Here is a 12634-nt window from a genome sequence, read left to right on the forward strand (position 1 = left end):
CACAGGTCCTGGTTTTTTAAGGATTTTTCAGTTTGGCCGTTAAACAAACTTTTAGTAACATTATGGACTCATTCAGGCTATGTCAGGGCCTCACGGACCGGCCAGTTCAACTTTACCTAAATCCGAAATTATCCAGAGATAGTTGCGAAGTAATCCAGGAATGGTCCCGAAATTATTTCTAAATCAAAATAAAATTTTGTATTGCTTTTTGCACATAATAAATAGATCAGAAGATCAGATCAAAGGCGAGCTTTTATTTAAAGCTTTAGTTTTTTCTTCGAATAAGCTTCTTAGCAAATTTAGAAAAAAAAAAACTGAGATAGTGAACTTCAAATTTTATTAATTTGTTTTGTATTTATTTTTATTTATTGATTTAATGTGTATTCTTTTTCAGGCTTGCGTTCAAGACGTCGCAAGGAGAAACGTCTACGCGAAAAAGAACGTGAAAAGAAAATAAATCTGAATGATGAGTACATACCGAGAGAACGTGATGCTTTGGCCACCTTGGGATTGGATGAAATACAATATGGAAATTGGGCTAAGTCTGAGTGCTTCAAAGTGGAGAAGGGACTTTTATCTTTTGGGTAAGCGCAAGAAGTAGTCATGATAATTATAATTGTTACATATATTTTATTTTTAATTTATTATACATACATAAAAATAAAATTATATGAAAATACATACATACGTACATTTGAATTTACAGAATACCACTGCTTCCCCTCATCTTTGTACAACGATTGTAAACATTATTTAGTTTCATATTTAATATATAAATTTTTCTTTGCAACATTTTTTCCTCCTTTTCCAACATATGTAAATCGTCCTTCTTTTCAACATATTGATTTACGCTAGGCGCTTGATAACGATCCAATTGATCTTTAAGCGTTTGTAATATTTCTAATTCTTTTTTATTTTCCTCTTCAACGGTTTTAGCTTCTTTTTCAAGTTGTGAAACATTTTTAATTACATCAACAGTCTTTACACTAATCGCTTTTGATTCTTCCTCAATATTCATCATAATTTGTTTCTCTTCAGACATGGCCAACGAAGCTTTGCCAGTGACACCTTTTAATCCAGCCATATGCGCATTCTTTTCATCTAATGAATTCAATAGCTCATTACGCTTTATCATTAATTGTTCGAAATCAACAGCACTCAATAGGCCACTAAGATCCGATTTTGTGATGAGATCACTACGTAGTTGTTGGCAATTTTCATGTAGCGCTGTGATGCGTAAACGCATTGTGCTAAGTAGGGCTCGTGCATTTTTTAGCCAAATATTTACAAATTTACGAAATTTGCGCTCGATTTGCCTCTCACCAGCTGTCTCCAGAAATATCAGATCTCTTTCATCTCTAAGGAAATGTAATTGAAAGTTCTTGATTGTTTCGTCGGTTTCACTATAACGAAATTGTAGCTCCTCAATATTGGCGTTAAGTAATTTAATTGCATGCATTGCTACAAATATGTATATGCAATTGACATTCAAGTAAGAAACTAGTGGTTATGGGAATGTTGTATGTATACATAAGAACCTATTCTAAAAGATAGGGCATAACATGGAAGTTTACAAAAAATGATATACTTAGCGGTAGCGTTCAAAAGGCCGTAGCTGGAATTTCCTATTGAAAAGGTCGTATTCATTATTAAAGTATTTCAGGAGATCAACTACTGGAAGAGGTATGGGGAAGGGGGGGGGGGGGGGGGGGGGAGAGGTTCAAGTCGAAAGAAAGTTTGTCCGTTTTAATTTATTTTGATAACCCGCTGCCATCTTATTTCTGGACAACTTAGAAAGCAATTAAAGAGGGCGAGAAAGGGAGAAAGAGATTTAATGGAAAAAATAAAAAGGGGGAAGGGAAATCGAAGCCCAAAAGAGAGCAAAGCAGGGAGAGACAGAGGGCTAGTTAAACCGAGATAAGGAAGGAGATAAGGGAAACAGTGATATCGCACAATAGCAAGAGTACATACAGAAGGTAATATTATGCAATTGCTAAGATTACTTTACAATTATTTTAGGCATTTATTAAAAGCACCAAAGGAAACCAAGATATCCCATAAGATCAGTTCTAATCAAAAAAAAAAACTTCAAAACGCGTGGCCTGATTTTGCTGCGAGGAGATCTAGGCCGATTAATTTTCACTGAGAACTTTTCCATGGCAAAAACAAACTGGTGTTTGCTAAACCTTCGCCGAGACGCGACCCCGCAAAGAATTTTTTTTTCTAATTTGAAAACTTTTTTGTTTTTGTGTGCCGTTTTGCCCGGAGCTTGAACCCAGAACCTTCGTTGTGGAAAGAGAGCACACTAGTACACCTCGGCGACAGCATTATTCAGTCTTAAAAAAGTGATACATTCATTGAATTTCCGGTTAATAAAACTTTTGGTATTGATATTGGTTTCCAAAGATCAATAGACGCAGGATTGTATGTATACCAAGGCCCAAGTACTTAGGGAGTCGACCTTTTCTTCTTATAGCCAACACTTCATCTTGCTCTAGTTTATCTCCTATAACATTTTCCTGGCTTCTTTACCCACAGCGGAGAATGTAGAACTTAACTGACAAGTTAAATAATATCGATATTATTGATGGCCCAGCATTAATTTCGAGATTTTGAGGACTTGCTGTTCAGCCTTTCCCATTCGAAACTAAAATTTTACGCAAGATTTTCTGGAACCTATATTTTACCGTTCCGGTAATGTTTGAGTACATTTGAGAACATGAACTTCCTAATTTAGGTTGAGAACGTCATCATCGGTTATTTGAGATACTTATTCATTGTTTTAAATGACTTGAAAATCTCCTTTCCAGTGCTGATGAAATTGCTGGTGTGGTAGGAAAATTAAATCAAAGCTTTGGAGAGAAGGTGCTGCATCTCGGTTCTTTTTCATTCGTATTATCCGAAATTTTGAATATCGTGAAGATCTGATCAATAACTTTGCACTAAGTCTCGGACAATATGCTAGATAGCGTCTGATTTTTCGACATTGGGGATACGGATTCCGGGTCCTTTTTAATGGATTCTTATTTGGAGGCATTCTAAAAAAGTTTCAATCCTCGTTTCAAACACTCCAGTTCTTCTCACTATTGGGCTCCCTGGAGTAGCAATTACGAATGCAAGCATTTCACTAAAGAGATGGCCGTATAATGACTTAAAAGAGAAAGAAGCTAGGAAGACAACTCTGTACGAACGACCCTTTTCAAGGGGTTCTTGCCAGCGCAATAATAATATCAAACCCAATTGTCAACCTCACCTATACGTAACGAATCCCGCTTCTTTAACAGCCGAGCGCTATGGCCTAGAAAGTTTCATGTAGTCATTCATACTAAATCGTTCTCGATATGGTCGGGCTGGTACCTTAGTGCTTGTTACCTGAACGTACGGGATCTGCATCCGGCAAAGGACTATCAACATCGACAACATTCCTAAAAACCTGCGGGGAGTGTCCTTAGCAACAACAACAACAATAAAACAATGCGCCATGATGTGGGTGGCAAATCAGTGCATCACTTCGTTTCATCGACACATTTTTATGCGGCCTAGTTTCTTCGCTGGTCTATTAAGCGTAAATGCTCGTTATCGTCTAATTCATATGGGAAATGATGTGGGTGACATAAAAAGGGGAAAGAGAATGTTTCTTCAAAAGATACCAACGAGATTTTAAACAGACATTCACATTGTATATAGAACTGTCTCTTAGAGGCGGTATACTACGGCTCTAATATTCACTTCGTATATCACTTCGTTCATGTTCGAAATTAAAATACTTTCTTGCTTACTATATTTGCATATCGTCGGTTCCATCGAAACTAAAACGCTTCTTTAATCGTGTGGAAAACGAGCCCAAATCGTTATTTTTCCTTGAAGACTAAGCATGCTAATCTTCGATGGCAATAAACTAGGGTCCATTTGCAAAACGGTAAGCTATCGTTTTTAACTCAGATTTAACCTAAATTGAGCATGAGGGGTTATATTTCATTCACACTACTCCATAAACGCGAGCTATGGGCCATCTTGGAGCTCAGCAGTACTGTTAAACTCTGAAACATAAATTTTTCAAAATTGTTTTAAATTAACTCTGCGTTAAAAATATATCTTGCCGTTTTGCAAGTGGGCCAAAATGTGTCCATGCAAATAACGTAACGTGTTCGTCTTCCGTGTGAATTTCAAAGTGATAGTTTTTGTTGTAAACGACGATACGACCTCACCTTTTGACTCAACGTCGTTTACTCTCTTTTCCACTTCGGTAGTTGCTTTCTCTGCCATATCGCATTTCGCTTTATAATTCAATCTATACTCCACTTGTCCGCCAAATGCACCCGTCAATCCACCTCTCTTCGAAGCAGCTGCATAATTCGATTGACTTGTATTGTACATGGAAATCGTTTGAGATGGCCTAGAGCCGATGGAACGCCGTGGAGTTGTATTTGATACGAATGTACTACCAGGCGAGCTTGAGGTTGTTGTTGGGCGTTTTTGTAATGTTGGTGTAATTCGTCTTGCTTTTAAGCCAAGCAACATTTTCGGATCATTCCGCTCTAGAAAATCTGTTAGAAAATGATTTTCCAATTTAACTGCAGCTAATTCGCGATTAATTTCTTGTACGGCATTCAACATGTCCAATGCATCATACTTTTCCAAATATTCACTTTTTGCTTCCTCTTGCAGCAAACGGTACAAATCTAATTGCAGACTATTGATGAATGGTTCCAAAGAAAAATCGCCAGTTATTTCATTCATTTGAACATTATTTTTTCCGTCCATACTATAGAGACGAATAACAGATTCCCCAGAGGGTTGTGAAGCCATCGCTCAGTATTTTTAATTTTAAAATTTCTTCTTGTAAATGTCCCCCTTTTCCTCAGTGAAATATATTTTTATTTGAAATAGCACGAGGAAATTTGATTTTATTCATCCGTTTCGAAATGAAATTCAAAGGGGTGAAATTGAACAAAAAAAAAAAAAAAAATGTAATGGGGTTCACTTTATGATTCAATTTTAATTTCAAAAAATAATTAGCAAAGTGTTATGCACAATATTGTCTAAATTTGAGCAGTCGATTTCTCGTAATTTCTGCCCCATTTTATCAGCTACAGGCTTCAAATTTCACCAAATGCTTACGTACATAGCATATTTTGTTGTCAGAAAAAAAATCATAGAAATCGGTCGTATATATAGTATATATAAACTGTCATTTTGCCTCCTTTTTAACGGCTGGAACCTGCAAATCTCATCAACTTTTTATACCTTTCATGAAAATGAAATGGTATATTAACTTTGTCACGAATTTCAAAATTGTAAGTCCTTAAACGAAAATAGAGAGACCCGCCAATAAGTATACCGAAATCATCAGGATGAAGAGCTGAGTTGATTTAGCCATGTCCGCCTGTCCGTCTGTCTGTTTGTATGCAAAGTAGTCCCTCAATTTTTGAGATATCTTGATAAAATTTAGTGAGCGGGTATATTTAGGTGTCCGATTAGACATTTGTCGGAACCGGCCCGATCGGATCACTATAGCATACTATATTCCCCATACAATCGATTTTTTCAGAAAAGAGTATTTTTGTCATATCCTCCTTAATTAATCAGATTTAAGTATATGCTTTCGTATATTGCACATATTGTTATCTGAACAAATTGTATAGATCGGTGGTATATATATTATATATCTCACACAACCGATTATTCAGATAATAAACTTTTCGTAATTACTGTCCGATTTTAACAGCTAGAGGCTTCAAATTTTACCGAATGCTTACTTATAGAGCAGAGCTCACAGAGTATATTAACTTTGTTCACATAACGGTAATCCGTAACGGCATAAACTAATCGAGATAGCTATAGACTTGTGTATATCAAAATGATCTGGGCGAAAAAAGAAATTCATTTAGCCATGTCCGTCCGTCCGTCTGTCCGTAAACACGATAACTTGAGTAAATTTTGAGGTATCTTAATGGAATTTGGTATGTAGGTTCCTGGGCACTCATCTCAGATCGCTATTAAAAATGAACAAAATCGGACTATAACCACGCCCACTTTTTCGATATCGAAAATTTCGAAAAACCGAAAGAGTGAGATAATTCATTACCAAAGACGGATAAAGCGATGAAACTTGGTAGGTGGGTTGACCTTATGACGCAGAATAGAAAATTATGAAATTTTCGGACAACGGGCGTGGCACCGCCCACTTTTAAAAGAGGGTAATTTAAAAGTTTTACAAGCTGTAATTTGGCAGTCGTTGAGGATATCATAATGTAATGTGGCAGCAACGTTACTCCTATTACTATATGTGTGCTAAATAAAAATTAGCAAAAAATATTTTTAAAGTCGAATTTTAACACAAAAATTAATATCTTTACAGTATATAAGTAAATTATGTCAACATTTATCTCCAGTAATGATATGGTGCTACAAAATACAAAAATAAAAGAAAATTTCAAAATGTGCGTGGCTCCGCCCTTTTTCATTTAATTTGTTTAGAATACTTTTAATGCCATAACTCGGAACAAAAATTTACCAATCCTTGGTAAGGGCATAGCTTCTGTGACGATAACTGTTTTCTGTGAAAATGGGCTAAATCGGTTGAAGCCACGCCCAGTTTTTATACACAGTCCACCGTCTGTCCTTCCGCTCGGCCGTTAACACGATACCTTGAGCAAAAATCGATATATCTTTACTAAACTTAATTCATGGGCGAAATCCCAATATGACCACGTCCACTTTTTCGATATCGAAAATTTCAAAAAGTGAAAAAATGCCATAATTCTATACCAAATACGAAAAAGGGATGAAAAATGGTGATTGGATTAGTTTTTTGACGCAAAATGTACATAACTTTAGAAAAAACTTTGTAAAATGGGTGTGACACCTTCCATATTAAGTAGAAGAAAATGAAAAAATTCTGCAGGGCGAAATCAACAGCCCTTGGAATCATGGCAGGAATACTGTTCGACAGATGATATTCTGGGTCAACCTGGTCCACATTTTGGTCGATATCTCGAAAACGCCTTCACATATACAACTAAGGGCTACTCCCTTTTAAAATACTCATTAACACCTTTCATTCGACACCCATATCGTACAAACACATTCCGGGGTTACCCTAGGTTCATTTTCCTACATGGTTATTTTCCCTTATTTTGTCTCCAAAGCTCTCAGCTCAGTATGTAATGTTCGGTTACACCCGAACTTAGCCTTCCTTACTTGTTTTATTTTATATTTTTCTTAAATCGTTTAGGTATGTATTGTTACGAATATTAGCAACTCTAAGGGGTACTGTCATCTCTAAGCCGATGCTAAGATTGACTTGTATGCACATCCATAAATCAATCATTATGTATCTACATAAACGAATCAATCATTATGTCTACACATATGTACGTACACGCAGCGGAGAAGTAACGCACAAACACATGCAGATATCTTATCTCAGATGCTGCCTAAAGTATGCAATTATAATTGTGGAAGTGTCGCTCACAAATACACGCGCATCTGAGAGCTACACACGTGCATCTGTAGTTATAATTATATACCAGTAACTAAGTAAATTCTGGAAGCACCTAGAAGATGCAACGAGGAAATCGCACAGTATAAAAGCAGCAACAGTAGAGGCGCGAGAATCAGTTTGAGTTAAGCAAGCTATCAGTAAGCGAAGTATAAGTGTTATTGTGAAGTACTTTAATAAAGGCCATTTTGCATTATTGAAGAGTGGAGTTATTTATTCAACAGTTTAGCGATACGAACGTTAGCAGAGAATTTGGAATAAGCGGAATTGCAGTAAATTCGTTACAATTGGTGCCAGAAGAGGAATTGTTGAATAAATTCCAGAGGACAACAAGGATATGGTAAAGTTCAGTGAATTGAAGATCCAGCAACTGAAGAAGGAGTTGGAGAGCCGTGGATTGAATACAACCGGCATTAAACTCGAACTTCAGGCACGACTACGAGAGGCAATGGAAGCAGAAGGAATTAATGTGGAAGAGTATGTCTTTCATCTTGATGACGAGACAACAACAAAAATTTAAGAGAAAAACGAAACATCGCGGACAGTTACGAGCACAGACTTGAACATGATATTGGCTGCAATAACTGCTCAAACATCGACAGTGCCATCTCAGCTGGAATCGCAGGAGACACGTTTAACATCCAAGATGCAAGCACAGGAGGAACGCGTTTCAGAAATGTCGTCACAAATGTCATCTCAACTGGAATCGCAAGAGACACGCATAACGTCCAAGATTGAAGCACAAGAAACGCGTATTTCAGAAATGTCGACACAGATAACAACCAAGATTGAAACACAGAAGAACTGAAGACATATATGGCTGAGCAGTTGAAAGCACAAGAAACTCGCATATCGCAGCTGGAGGCACAGGAAGCAAGGGTATCATCAAAACTTGAATCGCAGGATGCAAAAATCGCACAATTTCAGACAGAAGTCGATGATTTAAAAGGTCGTATGGAGCAATTACAACTAAATCGCCCGGCTGTTTCAGGAAGCAATCCGAAGGTAAAAACCCCATCCTTTGAAGGATCTGTTCCTTTCCAGGTCTTTAAGCTTCAATTTGAGAAGACATCAGCAGTGAACAACTGGAATGCTGAAGGTAAAGGCTGCACTGTTCATGGCATTGAAAGGGCCTGCAGCTGAGATTTTACAAACAATTCAAGAGGGCGAACGGAACTGTTATGAAGCATTGATGGGTGCTCTAGAGAGACGACTCGGAACTGAGCATAGGAGATAGATATACCAAATGGAGTTAACATTGCAAGAGTTTGCGTCGGATGTTGAAAGGCTGGCACATTTAGCGAATGCGGACGCACCCGTGGAATACACTGAAAGGGTAAAGATTCAGAGCTTTATAAATGGCATACGGGACGTCGAAACAAAGCGAGCTACATACGCAACCCAAAGCCAACATTCGCAGAAACGGCTTCACAAGCTCTGATTCAGGAACCAGCGTCGCTTATGTGTAAGCCAATTTTCAAAGCATGCCGTGTGGAAGTAGAAAGGCCAGAGTGGGTAGAAGCAATATTGGAAGCGCTGAAAGGATCGCAAAAGCGGAGTGAGAGGTATCGAATGCTTTAAATGCGGGAAGCCCGGTCATATTGCACGTCATTGCGATCTTGATCCTAGTGGTTGCAACAGCATGAGTGGTTTTAATAACAAAGCTGGAGGGGATGAGCAAGAGCGAGTAAGATGTAGAGATCGAGAGCTATCTCCAGCTATTGAATGTCCTGTGCTATCTGTGTCGCAAATTGGAAGAAAATCGAGCAGTCTTGCCGTCAAAGGAAAGTTGGTTGGCAAGGAGCGTGTACTGACTGTAGATACGGGCGCATCTCACTCCTTAATCCGATCTGATTTGGTCAACAGGAGAGTAAAGCCATTATCTGGAGCAAGGTTGCGTACGGTCACAGGCGAGTATAACAAAGTCCAGGGAGAAGTGATATGTGAAGTCTTAATTGGGAAGGTCATGGTTCTACTCTAATTTATTGTGGCAGAGATTATTGATGAAGTCATATTGGGAGTGGACTTCTTGGTTGACCATGACATCAAGATCGATATGCAGAGAAGGGTGATGCGTTATGAGAACCAGGATGTGCCCCTTAATCCAGTTTGGAAAAGGGGTTCAGCAGTAATCGAGTACTGGTGGAGAAGAGTCGACAAAGACCACGAAAGTCAAAGGTAAAAGTTGATGGAACGAATGGGCCAAACAAAACAAAACAAAATCAAAGATACCTGCGAGAGAAACACTGGCATTGACAAACCCGAACGGACCCAGCAAAACGAAGGAAAGAATTTCCCAGAAAGAATGCGAGGGTAGTTTCAAGCCGGGGCGCACTACTGTTGTGAAACGTGGGAACGATACTGATTATGCGAAGCCAATTCGTCAAGCGCAAGCTCTACGAAGTAATTCATTGGCCAAACTACAGAGTGTGAAGGAACGGCCCAGGGTAATGAGTAGTAAGATGAAACACAAGTACAACAAGTAAAATAATTCGGAAGGTTTCCGGAAAGGAGATTTGGTACTGCTATACAACCCTCACCGGCGGAAAGGTGTTCCATCCAAATATCGGTGCAGTTGGGAAGGCCCGTACAGAGTTGTGAAGAGGATCAGTGATGTCATCAACCGCATACAAACAATTGGGAAACCACGAAATAGAAGGGTGGTTCATTTGGAGAGGCTAGCAGCGGTTAGATCGAGAGATTTGTCTGATCGGGACGGTCAGACTTAGGTGGAGGGCAGTGTTACGAATATTAGCAACACCAAGGGGTACTGTCCTCTCTAAGCCGATGCTAAGAGTGACTTGTATGCACATCCATAAATCAATAATTATGTATCTACATAAACGAATCAGTCATTATGTCTACACATAGTACGTACACGCAGCGGAGAAGCAACGCACAAACACATGCAGATATCTTATCTGAGATGCTCCCTAAAGTGTGCAATTATAATTGTGGAAGTGTCGCTCACAAATACACGCGCATATGAGACCTACACAAGTGCATCTGTAGTTATAATTATATACCAGTAACTAAGTGAATTCTGGAAGCGCCTAGAAGATGCAAAGAGGAAATCACACAGTATAAAGACAGCAACAGTAGAGGCGCGAGAATCAGTTTGAGTTAAGCAAGTAAGCGAAGTATAAATGTTATTGTGAAGTTCTTTAATAAAGGTCATTTTGCATTATTGAAGAGTGGAGTTATTTATTCAACAGTTTAGCGAAACGAACGTTAGCAGAGAATTTGGAATAAGCGGAATTGCAGTAAATTCGTTACAGTATGTACATCTGTTCATTATATATTCATATCTTATACCCCGATTATTTGGATATTACGAATGGGATAAGATTATTATTCAGCCCCATTCATGAAAGGTATCAACTCTTCGGCACAGCCGAAGACAGTCCCGCCCTTACTTGTTTTATATTATATATATTTTTTTTTCATTTTAAACATGATGACCAACCATGCTAATATTGAGAAAACTTAAGGTTTTCGCTGAGTAAAAAATCTTCTCACACACTGATTGCTTTCTCAAAAATAAATAAATTTCTCCTGTAACCAATATAAAGTCACTTAAGTGGATTTGTGCTATTTTTTCGTTTCAGATGGGGGCGTTGGTCTGAAATTCTTGAATTGGGACAATTTAAACGTGGTTGGCGCGAAGTGGACGTCGAAGACTGTGCTAGAATAATTGTAAGTATATTGCACTACAGAAGAGGACGAATGAAATAAGATTAGGTCAAATGAAATCCCGAAAAAAAGTTTGGTGTGATACATAAAAAAAAAATTTAATTGAATTGTCTCAAGATGTTGGTATGTAGTTTGGTAAAATAACAAAAAGGAAAAAAAGAACAACAAAATATGTGCATTGACAGTCATACAGAAAACAATGCACAAAATTTAAAACCAAAATATTTTTAAAGAAAAGTTTTTAATTAAATTTTTAAAATAAGAACTATAAACATTTAAGAAAGATTAAGAAAAATAATTAGTTGTTATGAAAATATTAAAATTGAAAAATAAAAATAAAAATGGAACTAAAGAAAAATAAAAATCTGAATAAAAAATAAAATAAAAAAATAAAAATTTGAATATAAAGTATAAGTATAATTATAAACTATATATGTAATAAATCTTTTATATTGCTTGTACAAAATGCTCGCAATGAGTTTTGAATTCGAAACCAAAAAAAGACAGCCTACACAATTTTTCTAACACAATTTTTGCGTAAATGTGACGAGAAAAACTTTAAATTTAGGTATACTCAGACAGAGCTTCAAACAAATATTTTTGTTGCTCATTATCGGGAATTTCTCTTGGTTTTGCGCTTTCTTTTTACATACGGTAACTCTCTTCATGTAACTTTTTGTCATTATACTCAGCTGAGCAGAGCTCACAGAGTATATTAATTTTGTTCGCATAACGGTACCCCGTAACGGCATAAACTATGCGAGATAGATATAGACTTCTATATATCAAAATGATCTGGACAAAAAAAGAAATTCATTTAGCCATGTCCGTCCGCCGGTCCGTCTGTCCGTAAACATGATAACTTGAGGAAATTTTGAGGTGTCATAATGAAACTTGGTATGTAAGTTCCTGGGCACTCCTCTCAGATCGCTATTTAAAATGAACGAAATCGGACTATAACCACGCCGACTTTTTCGATATCGAAAATTTCGAAAAACCAAAAAAGTGCGATAGTTCATTACCAAAGACGGATACAGCGATGAAACTTGGTAGGTGGGTTGACCTTATGACGCAGAATAGAAAATTAGTAAAATTTTGGACAATAGGCGTGGCCCCGCCCACTTTTAAAAGAAGGTAATTTAAAAGCCTTTCAAGTTGTAATTTGGCAGCTGAGTATGTGATGTTCGGTTACACCCGAACTTACCCTTCCTTACTTGTTTTTTTGATAGTATAACCGTGGGAGAATCTCAGTTCCATAAACTGGTAAAAATTTTCGGCTATATAGTACTACATTTGCAAATTTGATGGCAAGGTTTTTATTCATTAAAGTTGTGCATAAGAGAAACTTAGAACAATTTTCCCGATGATCCCAACCGATGTCCCGTTTGAGTTAAAATGACTACTAACAAATCTCACGGCCAATCCTTGAAAGTTTGA

At 37.4% G+C, this 12634-nt stretch overlaps 2 protein-coding genes across 14 annotated transcripts in view; one reads left to right on the plus strand and one right to left on the minus strand.

Moving 5' to 3' along the window:
- Positions 1–12634, plus strand: part of kis (kismet) — a 256293-nt gene that overhangs the window by 111807 nt on the left and 131852 nt on the right. For all 13 annotated transcript variants that reach the window (XM_067766692.1, XM_067766689.1, XM_067766690.1 and 10 more), the window contains exons 5-6: positions 395–584; positions 11113–11200. In XM_067766692.1, the coding sequence (XP_067622793.1) occupies positions 395–584; positions 11113–11200 (278 nt within the window). The remainder of the gene's footprint in view (positions 1–394; positions 585–11112; positions 11201–12634) is intronic.
- On the minus strand, positions 701–4740 carry LOC137240088 (cilia- and flagella-associated protein 263). Its single transcript, XM_067765999.1, has 2 exons — positions 4209–4740; positions 701–1461 (listed from the first exon to the last, which is right to left on the minus strand). Exons 1-2 carry the CDS (start codon positions 4738–4740, stop codon positions 701–703), a joined length of 1293 nt encoding a protein of 430 aa, XP_067622100.1.

Source organism: Eurosta solidaginis, chromosome 2 (genome assembly GCF_040869045.1).
Source record: "Eurosta solidaginis isolate ZX-2024a chromosome 2, ASM4086904v1, whole genome shotgun sequence".
Lineage (NCBI taxonomy): Eukaryota > Metazoa > Arthropoda > Insecta > Diptera > Tephritidae > Eurosta > Eurosta solidaginis.